The sequence below is a fragment of the Oncorhynchus gorbuscha genome, linkage group LG09 (assembly GCF_021184085.1).
Source record: "Oncorhynchus gorbuscha isolate QuinsamMale2020 ecotype Even-year linkage group LG09, OgorEven_v1.0, whole genome shotgun sequence".
NCBI lineage: Eukaryota > Metazoa > Chordata > Actinopteri > Salmoniformes > Salmonidae > Oncorhynchus > Oncorhynchus gorbuscha.
The window spans coordinates 28,296,633-28,314,662 of NC_060181.1; the positions used below are offsets into that span (position 1 = coordinate 28,296,633).

General features: G+C 44.1%; 1 protein-coding gene and 1 non-coding gene across 2 annotated transcripts in view; one reads left to right on the forward strand and one right to left on the reverse strand.

Moving 5' to 3' along the window:
- The first annotated feature begins 1,041 nt into the window (after positions 1–1,041).
- LOC124044781 lies at positions 1,042–1,094 on the forward strand. The gene has a single exon (XR_006840720.1). It is a non-coding gene; the product is annotated as a U7 small nuclear RNA (small nuclear RNA).
- A 2,268-nt stretch (positions 1,095–3,362) lies between these two features.
- The window catches only part of LOC124043350 (endonuclease/exonuclease/phosphatase family domain-containing protein 1-like), a 35,521-nt gene continuing 20,853 nt past the window's right edge, over positions 3,363–18,030 (reverse strand). Inside the window, exons 3-7 of the mRNA XM_046361879.1 lie at positions 14,323–14,433; positions 4,765–4,893; positions 4,477–4,609; positions 4,114–4,308; positions 3,363–3,869 (exon numbers count right to left, since the gene is read on the reverse strand). Coding sequence (XP_046217835.1) covers positions 3,682–3,869; positions 4,114–4,308; positions 4,477–4,609; positions 4,765–4,893; positions 14,323–14,433 — 756 coding nt within the window. The 3' untranslated portion in view covers positions 3,363–3,681. The remainder of the gene's footprint in view (positions 3,870–4,113; positions 4,309–4,476; positions 4,610–4,764; positions 4,894–14,322; positions 14,434–18,030) is intronic.

Here is an 18,030-nt window from a genome sequence, read left to right on the forward strand (position 1 = left end):
GAGGAGGCCTCTGCAGTCCACATCTTTCACCGCTAGAGGGCAGTCCCATCCACTACTTTCTCCATAGCTCTATTCGCCAGTGATATGATTAGACTATGATATGTGAAATCACTTAAAAAACGGAAGAAAGCGGCAACTCAACTCCCAACATCATATACCAATGATGAAAGTAGAATTATGAACATTATAAAAGGTGCATTTTACTTCAAACACATTCCATCCTAATGTGACAAGAGCAAGTATTGACCGATAATAACCACACTCTTAGTGAGGATATGCTTGTATACATGACATCACAGACCAAAGGTTCCTTCTGAACTTCCTCATCCTGTAATACATGATGTTGACAGTGATGTAACCATAGCAACAGAGGATGTAACATCCCCCAAGCACAGTTCACTCTGACACGTGCCACTGAAAGAAGAACTTGGCTGAACTGAAACAGATAAGCTGTCGCAAGAGCAGAGCTCCACACTTTCCAGGCACACTTACCTTCAGGATGTCCCAGCTTCCAAAATAGGAACCTCAGCGATGAATAGTCCTTATTTTCACATTAATCATCTGGTTGGAAAGCAAGGTCTACTTTTTTAGGATACTGATAAAGAATACTCTTAAATGTCTGCCCACATGACAAAATTCTACAGTTTACTATAGAATAGTACAATACTTACTATAGAATTATAACGGAAACTGTAGTATACTGTAGAATACTACACCACACACTGTAGGATCCATCGATCATGTGTATTGTAGTACTTACTATAGAATGTTGTATACTGTAGAATACTATAGTAAATACTACAGTGCTATCTGCAAAAGAAACTGTACTAAATACTACAATAAGGTCTGAAAAAACACTGCACTTTTAAATAGTAAATACTACAGTGTTTAATTTGCACATACCCTGACAATTCCCCTCCCCCATATCGCAGTTTGAGCCACCAACAGACCATATATTGTGTTCCCTACAGATTATAGAAAAGGGCAGAAGCTCTCAACTATCTGTTCCGACCCCAGTCCTACCTACCTACAGGTTATGGAAAATGTGTTATTTTAGTATTTCTCCAGTAGGTTTCCTGAAGAAGGAAGCCTCCACTTCTATGTCAAAGATAATAAAACAAAAACACTACAGTAAATACTACAGTATACTACAATACACAAAAACACTACATGAATTATTATAGTATATTCTACAGTTGTCTTTTACCACAGTATTTATACCATAGTTAACTGTAAATACTACAGTATACTACAGTAAATACTACAGTATCCACTGTAGTGTTTTTGCAGACTAGAGTGAATACTACAGTAAATTCTGCAAGAACACTACACTGAATACTATAATAGCCTATCTAATAGGCCCAATTAAATGAGATGCTCATGGTAATTTGTTGTATGGCTACTTCAGAAATATGAACTCATCATAGCCAGAACAGGTGCAATGGTTATGATATACACTGCATTTACAAAACATTGAGAACACCTTCCTAATATCGAGTTGCACTCCCCCTTTTGCCCTCTGAAGAGCCTCCCTTCATGGACACATGGACTCTACAAGGTGTCGAAAATGTTCCACAGGGATGCTGGCCGATGTTGACTCCAATCCTTCCCACAGTTGTGTCAAGTTGGCTGGAAGTCCTTTTTAGCAAAGTAGCTAAAAAGTAGTAAGTAGTTAAAAAGTTGCTAATTAGCTAAAATACTAAAGTTGTCCATGACGAGATTTGAACACACAACCTTTGGGTTGCTAGATCAAATTATATGCCCACCCACCGTTTGTTTTTGCCTTAGGTAGCCGTTTGTCTTAAGAATCGTATCACTGGCTGACACACAACACCCCATAATGTCAAAGTGGGAGTATGTTTTTATATATTTTTTTAAACAAATAAATGAAAAATGAAAAGCTGAAACATCTAGAGTCAATAAGTATTCAACTCCTTTGTCAACAGCTGAACTCCAGCCTCCCATTTCCCTCACAGAGTCAAATGTACCAGTATTACTGTGCATCAGTGTGGAAGCTATAGGCTACAGCTACGTTATGTACAGTGCATTCAGAAAGTATTCAGACCCCATGACCTTTTCCACATTTAGTTACATTACAGCCTTATCCTTAAATGGATTATTCTGTCCCTTCATCAATCTACACACAATACCCCATAATGACAAAGCAAAACCTGTTTATATTTTGCAAATATATAACAAATTACTCAGTACTTTGTTGAAGCATCTTTGGCAGCGATTACAGCCTGGAGTCTTGTTGGGTTTGACACTTCTCTGCAGATTCTCTCAAGCTCTGTCAGGTTGGATGGGGAGCGTCGCTGCACAGCTATTTTCAGGTCTCTCCAGAGATGTTCGATTGGGTTCAAGTCCAGGCTCTGGCTGGGCCACTCAAAGACATTCAGAGACTTGTCCCGAAGCCACTCCTGCATGGTCTGGCTGTGTGCTTAGGGTCGTTGTCCTGTTGGAAGGTGAACCTTCATCCCAGTCTGAGGTCCTGAGCAGGTTTTCCATCAAGGATCTCTCTGTACTTTGCTCTGTTCATCTTTCCCTAGATCCTGACTAGTCTCCCAGCTCCTGCTGCTGAAAAACCTTCCCACAGCATACAACTGTAGGGATGGTGCCAGGTTTCCTCCAGTTGTGACACTTAGCATTCAGGTCAAAGAGTTCAATCTTGGTTTCATCAGACCAAAGATTCTTGTTTCTCATGGTCGGAGTCTTTTAGGTGCCTTTTGGCAAACTCCAAGTGGGCTGTCATGTGCCTTTTACAGACAGGTCTAGGTCTGTGCCAAATCATGTCCAATAGAGATGTCCACAGGTGGACTCCATTCAAGTTATAGAAACATCTCTAGGATGATCAATTGAAACAGGATGCACCTGAGCTCAATTGAGTCTCATAGGGTCTGAATAGTTATGGAAATAATATAACTTTTTTAATAAATGTGCAACAATTCTAAAAGCCTGTTTTCACTTTGTCATTATGGGGTAGCGTGTGTAGATTGTCATTATGGGGTAGCGTGTGTAGATTGTCATTATGGGGTGGCGTGTGTAGATTGATTAAATAAAAAATTTTCCTCAGCAATTTTAGAATAAGGCTGTAACGTAACAAAATGTGGAAAAAGGGAAGGGGTAAGAATACCTTCCAAATACACTGTAGGTCACAGGCACAGTCACAGGCACAAGTACAACAAAATCATGAGAAATTCACATTAGTTGTGTTTGCTTGTATAGTATTAGGGTAACACATTCAGATTAATTTCCTGGTGGCATTTTTAAAAAAATCACTCCATAGCCAAGCTCATAACACTGACAGACATGAACATGCTAGGGCTCTAGTGGTTGGATCTCATATCAAAGATGAGCACAGGGAATGTCCATTTCCTTTTATTTCATATACATTTTAAAAATGTTTTGGCACACTGATGTCTAACACACTATCAGCTTTAAATGATTTACTGCAAAACAATGTCATGACAAGTCTCTACTGTACATTGATAAAGGAAACTAAAAAGGCAATCTCGGTACTTCAATTCACATTCGTCAGGTAAATCCACCCTTCGATCCACTGCAAAACTCAGGCCAAAGCAGGATCCAGTCCAGGGCAAAGTCAAGTCAGTCTGATATCACATCAACCCCACCGTGCCACAATCTTCCTTCTGTATCTCTGTGGGCGTCCGCGAGCCACAGTCACCGCTCGTGTTTCGACATACTTTCTCCTCTCTCTACCACGGAAACTCTGTTTCTCAACTCCTTCTGTGCCACGTCCACGTAGAACTCGGCCATGACAGGACAATGGTCGGACACCACCCCGCCCCACGACCAGTTGTCAGGTATCCAGGGGTTGGTCAGGCCCTCTCGCACCACCAGGCAGTGTCCTGCAGGGGGCAGCACACACATGGAGATATAGACAGGTCAGAGGGTAACACATTCAGATTCAATTCCTGGTGGCACTAAAATCACTCCATAGCCAAGCTCATAACACTAACAGACAAATTCAAGTCTAGCATTCATGTGCCAATGGTTAGATTGGTATGTTAATGCAGTGAGAATATGTAGTGTTCATACCATTTCTAGTTACACCGACACACAGTTACATCAGTAGACATCAAACAGACGTACCTGCGTAGACCTTCTTCAGTGACTTGCTGACCCAGATGTTGTCCAGACAGAGGGAGCCCTTGGGGGAGCGGGTGCTGATGTTGGTGAACATGTTGGGGGGCACCAGTGGGCTCAGCCTCTCCTTCCTCAGCTGGTCCAGCTCACTGCTCTGGGGGGGCAGGCCAAAGTCTCCCAACACCACCAGGCCCTTCTGAGCTGTCACACAGATGAACCACAGATGGACATTAGCAATGTAGCTACATTAGCTTTGTAACTAGGTCAATTCAACTAAAACATTAAACCACTGAAGAGAAAGACGGTAAGAATAAAGGAAGAGGACGTAAGGTTAGTAAAGACAGAATAGGGTGACCTTCAGCTACTGACCTTTCAGTGTGTCCTGGATCCTGGAGGTCAGTCTGTGGGCCTCGACTTCCTCAGAGGTGTGGTTCCTACAGTTGGACTCCCAAGCCCCAGCACTCATGTGGACATTGACCATTGTCATCTCCAACGATCCAACCTAGTCACATATTAACCATTAAAATGATGTTATTCTCTCTGGCAGGACATTATATGGTTATAATGGTTTTGATAGGGGCAATAAAATGACTCATGCGTTCTATTTGTAATATCAGTTTAGGGAGTTCCAACCAAACACACTCCTTGTTGACTTACATAAAAGTGGGCGAGATATGGCCGGGGGTGCATCCCATTGCCGTTGACGACAGGACTCTCCAGGACCGAAGCATCTTTCAGGTCAATCCCAGAGGAGCTGTCCCACAGGAATCCAGAATAACTGACTCCCTGGAGGAAAGAGGACAACAGGAGACACAGTCAGACAAATAACATCTTCTCTTCCCTCAGGGAGTCAGAGAGGAATAAAGAACACTAGTTCAACTTTCAGGATGCCCTTGAACCAGTATTGGAGTCAACTCAGTCTTCAGTGAACTTCTCAAAGCCAGAGCTCAGCCTCTAGCCTCTATACTATATCTATATCACACAGGCTGACAGTACAAGAGGACAGAGCTAAGCCTCTAGCCTCTATACTATATCTATATCACACAGGCTGACAGTACAAGAGGACAGAGCTCAGCCTCTATACTCTATCTATATCACACAGGCTGACAGTACAAGAGGTCAGAGCTCAGCCTCTAGACTATATCTATATCACACAGGCTGACAGTACAAGAGGACAGAGCTCAGCCTCTAGCCTCTATACTATATCACACAGGCTGACAGTACAAGAGGTCAGAGCTCAGCCTCTATACTATATCTATATCACACAGGCTGACAGTACAAGAGGTCAGAGCTCAGCCTCTATAGTATATCTATATCACACAGGCTGACAGTACAAGAGGAGAGCTCAGCCTCTAGCCTCTATACTATATCTGTATCACACAGGCTGACAGTACAAGAGGAGAGCTCAGCCTCTAGACTATATCTATATCACACAGGCTGACAGTACAAGAGGACAGAGCTCAGCCTCTAGACTATATCTATATCACACAGGCTGACAGTACAAGAGGACAGAGCTAAGCCTCTAGCCTCTATACTATATCTATATCACACAGGCTGACAGTACAAGAGGACAGAGCTCAGCCTCTAGCCTCTATACTATATCACACAGGCTGACAGTACAAGAGGACAGAGCTCAGCCTCTATACTATATCTATATCGCACAGGCTGACAGTACAAGAGGACAGAGCTCAGCCTCTATACTATATCTATATCACACAGGCTGACAGTACAAGAGGACAGAGCTAAGCCTCTAGCCTCTATACTATATCTATATCACACAGGCTGACAGTACAAGAGGACAGAGCTCAGCCTCTAGCCTCTATACTATATCACACAGGCTGACAGTACAAGAGGACAGAGCTCAGCCTCTATACTATATCTATATCGCACAGGCTGACAGTACAAGAGGACAGAGCTCAGCCTCTATACTATATCTATATCACACAGGCTGACAGTACAAGAGGAGAGCTCAGCCTCTAGCCTCTATACTATATCTGTATCACACAGGCTGACAGTACAAGAGGAGAGCTCAGCCTCTAGACTATATCTATATCACACAGGCTGACAGTACAAGAGGACAGAGCTCAGCCTCTAGACTATATCTATATCACACAGGCTGACAGTACAAGAGGACAGAGCTAAGCCTCTAGCCTCTATACTATATCTATATCACACAGGCTGACAGTACAAGAGGACAGAGCTCAGCCTCTAGCCTCTATACTATATCTATATCACACAGGCTGACAGTACAAGAGGACAGAGCTCAGCCTCTATACTATATCTATATCGCACAGGCTGACAGTACAAGAGGACAGAGCTCAGCCTCTATACTATATCTATATCACACAGGCTGACAGTACAAGAGGACAGAGCTAAGCCTCTAGCCTCTATACTATATCTATATCACACAGGCTGACAGTACAAGAGGACAGAGCTCAGCCTCTAGCCTCTATACTATATCACACAGGCTGACAGTACAAGAGGACAGAGCTCAGCCTCTAGACTATATCTATATCACACAGGCTGACAGTACAAGAGGACAGAGCTAAGCCTCTAGCCTCTATACTATATCTATATCACACAGGCTGACAGTACAAGAGGACAGAGCTGACAGCAAGAGGACAGAGCTCAGCCTCTAGACTATATCTATATCACACAGGCTGACAGTACAAGAGGACAGAGCTCAGCCTCTATACTATATCTATATCGCACAGGCTGACAGTACAAGAGGACAGAGCTCAGCCTCTATACTATATCTATATCACACAGGCTGACAGTACAAGAGGACAGAGCTCAGCCTCTATACTATATCTATATCACACAGGCTGACGGTACAAGAGGACAGAGCTCAGCCTCTATACTATATCTATATCACACAGGCTGACAGTACAAGAGGACAGAGCTCAGCCTCTAGCATCTATACTATATCTATATCACACAGGCTGACAGTACTAGGGGACAGGGCTCAGACTCTAGCCTCTATACTACAGAGCTGGGAGGCTGACAGTACTAGAGGTCTGAGGGGAGGATTTGTTTTCAACCCCCCCTCCCCTTCACATCATTTGTACTATCCATCTTATTGACTGGAGGCATCACCACAGAACAAAGCTCAAGTTTATATCAAGGGTCCACAGCGTTCCTCATTGAGTTCCCTGAATTCCTATCGGACCTTGTAGTCATAGAAGATAATATTCACATTTTTGGTGACTTTAATCTTCACATGGAAAAGTCCACAGACCCACTCCAAAAGGCTTTTGGAGCCATCATTGACTCATTGACCTAGTTTTGTCCCATGGAATAAATGTTGTGGATCTTAATGTTTTTTCTCATAATCCTGGACTATCGGACCACCATTTTATTATGTTTGCAATTGCAACAAATAATCTGCTCAAATCAAATTAGCAGATGTTAATGCGAGTGTAGCAAAATGCTTGTGCTTCTAGTTCCGACAATGCAGTGATAACCAACAAGTAATCTAACTAACAATTCCAAAACTACTGTCTTATACACAGTGTAAGGGGAAAAAGAATATGTGCATAAGGATATATAATAATAATAATAATAATAAATGCCATTTAGCAGACATATGAATGAGTGATGGTACAGAGCAACATACAGTAGATGGTATCGAGTACAGCATAGTTAAAGTGGCTAGTGATACATGTATTACATAAGGATGCAGTCGATGATGTAGAGTACAGTATATACGTATGCATATGATATGAATAATGTAGGGTAAGTAACATTATATAAGGTAGCATTGTTTAAAGTGGCTAGTGATATATTTACATCATTTCCCATCAATTCCCATTATTAAAGTGGCTGGAGTTGGGTCAGTGTCAATGACAGTGTGTTGGCAGCAGCCACTCAATGTTAGTGGTGGCTGTTTAACAGTCTGATGGCCTTGAGATAGAAGCTGTTTTTCAGTCTCTCGGTCCCAGCTTTGATGCACCTGTACTGACCTCGCCTTCTGGATGATAGCGGGGTGAACAGGCAGTGGCTCGGGTGGTTGATGTCCTTGATGATCTTTATGGCCTTCTTGTAACATCGGGTGGTGTAGGTGTCCTGGAGGGCAGGTAGTTTGCCCCCGGTGATGCGTTGTGCAGACCTCACTACCCTCTGGAGAGCCTTACGGTTGAGGGCGGAGCAGTTGCCGTACCAGGCGGTGATACAGCCCGCCAGAATACTCTCGATTGTGCATCTGTAGAAGTTTGTGAGTGCTTTTGGTGACAAGCCGAATTTCTTAAGCCTCCTGAGGTTGAAGAGGCACTACTGCGCCTTCTTCACGACGCTGTCAGTGTGAGTGGACCAATTCAGTTTGTCTGTGATGTGTATGCCGAGGAACTTAAAACTTGCTACCCTCTCCACTACTGTTCCATCGATGTGGATAGGGGGGTGTTCCCTCTGCTGTTTCCTGAAGTCCACAATCATCTCCTTAGTTTTGTTGACGTTGAGTGTGAGGTTATTTTCTGACACCACACTCCAAAGGCCCTCACCTCCTCCCTGTAGGCCGTCTCGTCGTTGTTGGTAATCAAGCCTACCACTGTTGTGTCGTCCGCAAACTTGATGATTGAGTTGGAGGCGTGCGTGGCCACGCAGTCGTGGGTGAATAGGGAATACAGGAGAGGGCTCAGAACGCACCCTTGTGGGGCCCCCGTGTTGAGGATCAGCGGGGAGGAGATGTTGTTGCCTACCCTCACCACCTGGGGGCGGCCCGTCAGGAAGTCCAGTACCCAGTTGCACAGGGCGGGGTCGAGACCCAGGGTCTCGAGCTTGATGACGAGCTTGGAGGGTACTATGGTGTTGAATGCCGAGCTGTAGTCGATGAACAGCATTCTCACATAGGTATTCCTCTTGTCCAGGTGGGTTAGGGCAGTGTGCAGTGTGGTTGAGATTGCATCGTCTGTGGACCTATTTGGGCGGTAAGCAAATTGGAGTGGGTCTAGGGTGTCAGGTAGGGTGGAGGTGATATGGTCCTTGACTAGTCTCTCAAAGCACTTCATGATGACGGAAGTGAGTGCTACGGGGCGGTAGTCGTTTAGCTCAGTTACCTTAGCTTTCTTGGGAACAGGAACAATGGTGGCCCTCTTGAAGCATGTGGGAACAGCAGACTGGTATAGGGATTGATTGAATATGTCCGTAAACACACCGGCCAGCTCGTCTGCGCATGCTCTGAGGGCGCGGCTGGGGATGCCGTCTGGGCCTGCAGCCTTGCGAGGGTTAACACGTTTAAATGTCTTACTCACCTCGGCTGCAGTGAAGGAGAGACCGCATGTTTTCGTTGCAGGCCGTGTCAGTGGCACTGTATTGTCCTCAAAGCGGGCAAAAAAGTTATTTAGTCTGCCTGGGAGCAAGACATCCTGGTCCGTGACTGGGCTGGGTTTCTTCTTGTAGTCCGTGATTGACTGTAGACCCTGCCACATGCCTCGTGTCTGAGCCGTTGAATTGAGATTCTACTTTGTCTCTGTACTGACGCTTAGCTTGTTTAATAGCCTTGCGGAGGGAATAGCTGCACTGTTTGTGTTCGGTCATGTTGCCAGACACCTTGCCCTGATTAAAAGGAGTGGTTCGCGCTTTCAGTTTCACGCGAATGCTGCCATCAATCCACGGTTTCTGGTTAGGGAATGTTATCGTTGCTATGGGAACGACATCTTCAACGCACGTTCTAATGAACTCGCACACCGAATCAGCGTATTCGTCAATATTTTTATCTGACGCAATACGAAACATGTCCCAGTCCACGTGATGGAAGCAGTCTTGGAGTGTGGAATCAGCTTGGTCGGACCAGCGTTGGACAGACCTCAGCGTGGGAGCCTCTTGTTTAAGTTTCTGCCTGTAGGCAGGGATCAACAAAATGGAGTCGTGGTCAGCTTTTCCGAAAGGGGGGCGGGGCAGGGCCTTATATGCGTCGCGGAAGTTAGAGTAACAATGATCCAAGGTTTTACCACCCCTGGTTGCGCAATCGATATGCTGATAAAATTTAGGGAGTCTTGCTCAGACCCCAACCAAGGAGCATCAAAAGTCGTGCTATAAATTCACAAACACAAAGATTCCTTGATGTCCTTCCAGACTCCCTCTGTCTACCCAAGGACGTCAGAGGATGAAAATCAGTTAACCACCTAACTGAGGAACTCAATTTAACCTTGTGCAATACCCTAGATGCAGTTGCACCCCTAAAAACTAAAAACACTTCTCATAAGAAATTAGCTCCCTGGTATACATAAAATATCCGAGCTCTGAAGCAAGCTTCCAGAAAATTGGAACAAAAATGGTGCCCGACTAGCTTGGAAAGACAGTACCGTGCAGTATCGAAGAGCCCTTACTGCTGCTCGATCATCCTATTTTTCCAACTTAATTGAGGAAAATAAGAACAATCTGAAATTTATTTTTGATACTGTCGCAAAGCTAACTCTAATGTAGCATTCCCCAAGAGCGGATGGCTTTCACTTCAGCAGTAATAAATTAATGAACTTCTTTGAGAAAAGATCACGATTATTAGAAAGCAAATTACGGACTCCTCTTTAAATTTGTGTATTCCTTCAAAGCTCAGTTGTCCTGAGTCTGCACAACTCTGGCAGGACCTAGGATCAAGATAGACACTCAAGTGTTTTAGTACTATATCTCTTGACACAATGATGAAAATAATCATGGCCTCTAAACCTTCAAGCTGCATACTGGACCCTATTCCAACTAAACTACTGAAAGAGCTGCTTTTTTTGTGCTTGGCCCTACTATGTTATATTTTACCTCTATATTTTACCTCTTGGGGATGTCATTCGAAAACATAAATGTTAACTTTCACTGCTATGTGGATGACACACAGCTGTACATTTCAATGAAACATGGTGAAGCCAAAAAAATGCCCTCGCTAGAAGCCTGTGTTTCAGACATAAGGAAGTGGATGGCTGCAAACTTTCTACTTTTAAACTCGGGACAAAACAGAGATGCTTGTTCTAGGTCCCAAGAAACAAAGAGATCTTCTGATGAATCTGACAATTAATCTTAATGGTTGTACAGTCGTCTCAAATAAAACTGAAGGACCTCGGCGTTACTCTGGACCCTGATATCTCTTTTGACGAACATATCAAGACTGTTTCAAGGACAGCTTTTTCCCCATCTACGTAACACTTCAAAAATCAGAAACTTTCTGTCCAAAAATTATGCAGAAAAATGTATCCACGCTTTTGTTACATCTAGGTTAGACTACTGCAATGCCCTACTTTCCGGCTACCCGGATAAAGCACTAAATAAACTTCAGTTAGTGTTAAATACGGCTGCTAGAATCCTGACGAGAACCAAAAAATGTGATCATATTACTCCAGTGCTAGCCTCCCTACACCGGCTTCCTGTCAAGGCAAGGGCTGATTTCAAGGTTTTACTGCTAACCTACAAATTATTACATGGGCTTGCTCCTACCTACCTCTCTGATTTTTGGTCCTGCCGTACATTCCTACACATACGCTATGGTCACAAGACGCAGGCCTCCTAATTCAAGGCCTCCGACCTTGAATATGTGGACACCTATAAGTACCTAGGTGTCTGGCTAGACTGCAAACTCTCCTTCCAGACCCATATCAAACATCTCCAATCGAAAATCAAATCAAGAGTCGGCTTTCTATTCCGCAACAAAGCCTCCTTCACTCACGCTGCCAAGCTTACCCTAGTAAAACTGACTATCCTACCGATCCTCGACTTCGGCGATGTCATCTACAAAATTGCTTCCAACACTCTTCTCAGCAAACTGGATGCAGTTTATCACAGTGCCATCCGTTTTGTCACTAAAGCACCGTATACTACCCACCACTGCGACTTGTATGCTCTAGTCGGCTGGCCCTCGCTACATATTCGTCGCCAGACCCACTGGCTCCAGGTCATCTACAAGGCCATGCTAGGCAAAGTTCCGCCTTATCTCAGCTCACTGGTCACGATGGCAACACCCAGCCGTAGCACGCGCTCCAGCAGGTGTATCTCATTGATCATCCCTAAAGCCAACACCTCATTCGGCCGCCTTTCGTTCCAGTACTCTGCTGCCTGTGACTGGAACGAATTGCAAAAATCGCTGAAGTTGGAGACCTTTATCTCCCTCACCAACTTCAAACATCAGCTATCTGAGCAGCTAACCGATCGCTGCAGCTGTACATAATCTATTGGTAAATAGCCCACCCATTTTCACCTAACTCATCCCCACAGTTTTTATTTATTTACTTTTCTGCTCTTTTGCGCACCAATATCTCTACCTGTACATGATCATCTGATCATTTATCACTCCAGTGTTAATCTGCAATATTGTAATTATTCGCCTACCTCCTCATGCCTTTTGCACACATTGTATATAGACTCCCCCTTTTTTTCTCTACTGTGTTATTGACTTGTTAATTGTTTACTCCATGTGTAACTCTGTGTTGTCTGTTCACACTGCTATGCTTTATCTTGGCCAGGTCGCAGTTACAAATGAGAACCTGTTCTCAACTAGCCTACCTGGTTAAATAAAGGTGAAATAAAATAAATAAAATATGTAAAATAAAATTGGCCCTAGAATTTCTAAGCAAACAGCTGGAGGCAGGGCTTTCTCCTATAGAGCTCCATTTTTATGGAATGGTCTGCCTACCCATGTGAGAGACGCAAACTCGGGCTCAACCTTTAAGTCTTTACTGAAGACTCATTTCTTCAGAGGGTCATATGATTGACTGTAGTCTGGCCCAGGAGTGTGAAGATGAACAGAAAGGCTCTGGAGCAACGAAGTGCCCTTGCTCTCTCTGCTTGGCCGGTTCCCCTCTTTCCACTGGGATTTTCTGCCTCTAACCCTATTACAGGGGCTGAGTCACTGGCTTACTGGTGCCCTTTCATGCCGTCCCTAGGAGGGGTGCGTCACTTGAGTGGGTTGAGTCACTGATGTGATCTTCCTGTCTGGGTTGGTGCCCCCCCTTGGGTTGTGCCGTGGTGGAGATCTTTGTGGGCTATACTCGGCCTTGTCTCAGGAGGGTAAGTTGGTGGTTGAAGAGATCCCTCTAGTGGTGTGGGGTTGTGCTTTGGCAAAGTGGGTGGGGTTATATCCTTCCTGTTTGGCCCTGTCTGGGGGTATCATCGGATGGGGCCACAGTGTCTCCTGACCCCTCCTGTCTCAGCCTCCAGTATTTATGCTGCAGTACTTTGTGTCGGGGGGCTAGGGTCAGTTTGTTATATCTGGAGTACTTCTCCCGTCTTATCCGGTGTCCTATGTGACTTGAAGTATGCTCTCTTATTCTCTCTTTCTCTCTCCCGGAGGACCTGAGCCCTAGGACCATGCCTCAGGACTACCTGGCATGATGACTCCTTGCTGTCCCCAGTCCACCTGGCCATGCTGCTGCTCCAGTTTCAACTGTTCTGCCTGCGGCTATGGAATCCTGACCTGTTCACCGGACATGCTACCTGTCCCAGACCTATTATTTGACCATGCTGGTCATTTATGAACATTTGAACATCTTGGCCATGTTCTGTTATAATCTCCACCCAGCACAGCCAGAAGAGGACTGGCCACCCCTCATAGCCTGGTTCCTCTCTAGGTTTCTTACTAGGTTTTGGCCTTTCTAGGGAGTTTTTCCTAGCCAATGTGCTTCAACACCTGCATTGCTTGCTGTTTGGAGTTTTAGGCTGAGTTTCTGTACAGCACTTAAAGATATCAGCTGATGTACAAAGGGCTATATAAATGTATTTGATTTTATATCAGGACTAACTTCCTCTGAGGATAAACACTGCTATTTACGCCTTCTGGTGGTCGGGAAGACAGAGCGTGTGTGTCCTCTCAGAGAGATTCTTAGTGGTTTAAGACAGACATTCTGGGAACTGAAAGGTCCTCTAAAAAGGGTCCCATAAATCAACCCCCTTTTAAATCATACTGTACTAGACCTTTGATCCCTACAGCAGGCCTTAGATCATGTGAACTATTTTGATACGTCTGGTCATCGATAACAACCCCTTAGTTGGTTTTCTTTAATGAGTGCAGAAAGGTTGTTCAAGAGTTTATAGGGTTAGAAAATGTTTTACTGATAATGGCTGTGTTTACATCTTGGCTGTGTGAACTATTGAGATGGGTGGTCTGTTTCAGATAGGATGTGAAAGAGGGGTTGGGGGGGGTTAAACAGAGCGGGAGAGAGTTGGAAAAAGACAAGCAAGAAAGACCGACAGATTGGGAAAGAAAACAATTGTTTAGTGCAGTGATGTAATCAGTACCCCTACCTTGTTGAACAGTCCTGTGGGTTTCTCAGAGACGGTACTCTTCCATACTCCCCGTGGTCCTCTCCACTTCCGCACGCTGTCCAACGAGCCCTGGTTCAGTTCCACACAGAACTGCAACACAATAGAGGGGTACGTATTATTACACAACACCAGACAGTCGACCATTGAAATAGTGTACTAGTCATTCTAATCATTCCATTTGAATGAAGTGGGCATTGCATTGGATGTAGGGTGTGTATGCCTACACAGAGCAGTACATCACAACTACAGTCAACACTATTTTTGTCTCGGTTTATTTATCCTCTACGATCGGTTCTTAAAATAGCCACAGAAGATATTTAAAATACATAAATAAATTAGCACTATTTTAGTATGAAGTGAAAGATAACTGAAATGTCTCCTCAAATGATACCTTTAAACCAAAATTATACAATTTGAAATTACCTCAAGTAGTACCGTATTCTACAGGAAATAGACTCAGAAAAAGGAAGTGACCAAATATATTTCAGGGTGCACCAGACACCATTAGTGTTGAAACGTGTGAAAGGTCACTGAAGTTTGTCAACGATGGAATGGGAGAAAGTCCTTCTCTTCCTGGCTGAGCTGCTACCAGGTCTACTATAAGTCCCGGAGGGAGAGCTTCCCTATGGGGAACCAGAAAAGCAGAGGGTCTTTAACGCAGTGTGACTACCATCAATAAATACCCCATCGTCCTCTCCTGTCGGCCTCATTAATGTCAAGAACCAACTCAGTCTGACACAGCGACAAGTAGCCCACCATAAATGATGCTAATAACAAAAGTTTCAAAATGGCAGCCGGAAGAAAGCAAGCAGGATTTACTATCGCCATGATGCCTGGATCCGACAGAAGTGGAGGGAGATATGAGGATGGATGGAAGGCAGCTCTACCCAGGAACAATAAAACACACAGCCATAATTCAACCAGGGATGAACCAAGACGTGGGTATAGAGGAGGCCTTGGCACAGCTCCCGAGACCTGCGAATGTATTTATCTAGCACAGCTATTCCCAAACTGGGGTAAGCAATACCGTCGGGGCAATGCAAAATAAAAATGGGATTCACATCATTTTTTTACCCTTCACATTTTCAAACAGTACATTTATATTTTCCAAAGGGGCTATACATTTGGATGAGGGTCCCCCCCCCCCTGAGTAGCCTTGTTTCACAGCCAAAAATAAAAGTAAACCATCTGGTGTTCAGCGAAATAACAATGTCAAATACAGGTAGCCTCATCAAAGAATTAACATCCAATCACATTAACCGTTACTCTCTCACTGGAAACCTTCCCTCTTGCTCAGACATTTAGAAACATGACAATTTGAAAAATAGTAAGACATGTATAGTAAGTAGTAAGACGTATAAAAGCAACAGATACCATTAATAGGAAGGGTCTAGAAGCGTCTTATATGGCGAGTTACCGAGTGGCTAGGACAGGCAAGCCCCATACTATTGTGGAGGACTTAATTCTTCCTGCTGCCGTGGATATGGCTGGGACAATGCTGGGGGAAAAAGGCCTCCCAAAAAACACTATACAGACAATGTTTTCATCAAACAACAGTTTCACGACGCATCAGTGACATGGCAGGAGATGGTTTGAAACAATTACTGCTTCGCATACAAGCTAGTGAATTAAATGTGTTACAGCTGGATGAGTCAACAGACGTGGCGGACCTGGCACAGCTCCTGGTATATGTTTGTTACATTTATGGGGGGTCAATTAAGGAAGACATCCTCTTCTACAAACCACTGGAAACCAGGACAACACGAGAGGATATGTTTAAAGTACTGGACAGCTTTGTTACATCAAATGGACTTGTGGTCAAGATGTGTTGGTATCTGTACTGATGGTGCAAAATCCATGACAGGGAGACCTAGTGGAGTGGTAACGTGCGTGCAAGCAGTTGCTCCCGACACCACTTGGGTACACTGCAGCATCCGCCGAGTGGCTCTTGCTGCCAAGGGAATGCATGACAGATTGAAAGACGTTTGGGACAATAAAGTGAAAATGGTTAACTTTGTTAAAGCAAGGCCCCTGAATGTGTATTTTCTGCATTATGCAAAGAGATGAGCAGCGACCAATTAATGCTTTTACAACATACAGAAAGAAGTGCGCTGGTTATCAAGGGGCAAAGTATTGACACATTTTTTTTTTAACAGAGACGAGCTTAAAGTTTTCTTTACTGACCATAATTTTCCCCTGACCGCTTGCATGATACAGAGTTTGGGTGATGTTTTTTTCTTTGCCTGAATGATCTGAATCTAGGATTACAGGGACTCTCCGCAACTATATTCAATGTGCGGGACAAAATTGAGGCTATGATTAAGAAGTTGGACAACTCTTCTGTCTGCATTAACAAGGACAACACAGGTCTTTCCATCATTGTATGATTTTTTTGCGTGCAAATGACATCAAGCTCACGGACAATGTGAAATTGTCAGAGCACCGGAGTGTCTGGGTGCACAATTACGCAGGTACTCTCTCGAAACGAACGACAAACACCTGGATTCATTATCCATTTCATGCCCTGCCTCCAGTCCACTTACCGATATCTGAACAAGAGAGCCTCATCGAAATCGCAACAAGTTGTTCTCTGAAAATGTAATATAAATCAAAAGCAACTGTCAGATTTCTGGATTGGGCTGCGGTCAGAGTATCCTGTCTTGGCAAATCGAGCTGTTAAGACATGGATGCTCTTTGCAACCACGTACCTATGTGAGAGTGGATTCTCGGCCCTCACTAGCATGAAAACTAAATACAGGTGTAACAGTATAGCTTCCGTCCCTCTCCTCTCCCAAACCTGGGCTCGAACCAGGGACCCTCTGCACACATCAACAACAGCCACCCTCGAAGCATCATTACCCATCGCTCCACAAAAGCCGCGGCCCTTGCAAAGCAAGGGGAACAACTACTTCAAGGTTTCAGAGCGAGTGACGAGTGACGATTTGATGAACAAATAAGGCTTTATATGTAAGATGGCTAAATAAAGAGAAAAATTATGGATTATTATTATTTGTGCCCTGGTCCTATAAGAGCTCTTTGTCACTTCCCACGAGCCGGGTTGTGACAAAAACTCACACTCATTCTTATGTTTAATAAATGTATTGTATAGTGTGTGTGTGGCAGGCTTACAATGGTGGCAAAAAACAACATTTGAGAGTGCGTTGACCCTGGTGCTAGAGGGGGTACGTAGCTGGAGGTTGAATGTTTGAAGGGGTACAGGACTATAAGAAAAGTTTGGGAACCACTAATCTAGCACAATGATGGGAAACTCTGATGGGGTGGGGGCCACAAAAGAAAAATCGGAACTACGGGTGGCAGTTGCGCCACCATACCCCACCATAGAAAACTCCTTTTACGTTGTAGAGTTCATGTTGTGTCATTTCTTTTTGGTTTTAAAGCAAGTTTCCTGCAATTCTACACATTTTGCCGTAGGTCGGAGAGAAATGTTTGCAGTTTTTAATGACATCTTAGTCATTGACAACAACAAACAAATCTATGGTGGCCCTCCTTTGGCAGTTATTCATCCATGAATACTACAAGTTTAGACTAATTTACCAATCAAAAAATATTTAGTTGACATGGACTAACTGACTATCATAAGAGAAAAACTTAATGCACCATCAAATTTCAAAATTGCACCTATTGTAACTCGCAACAGTAAGTTGAGACTGACTGAGCCATCCCCCT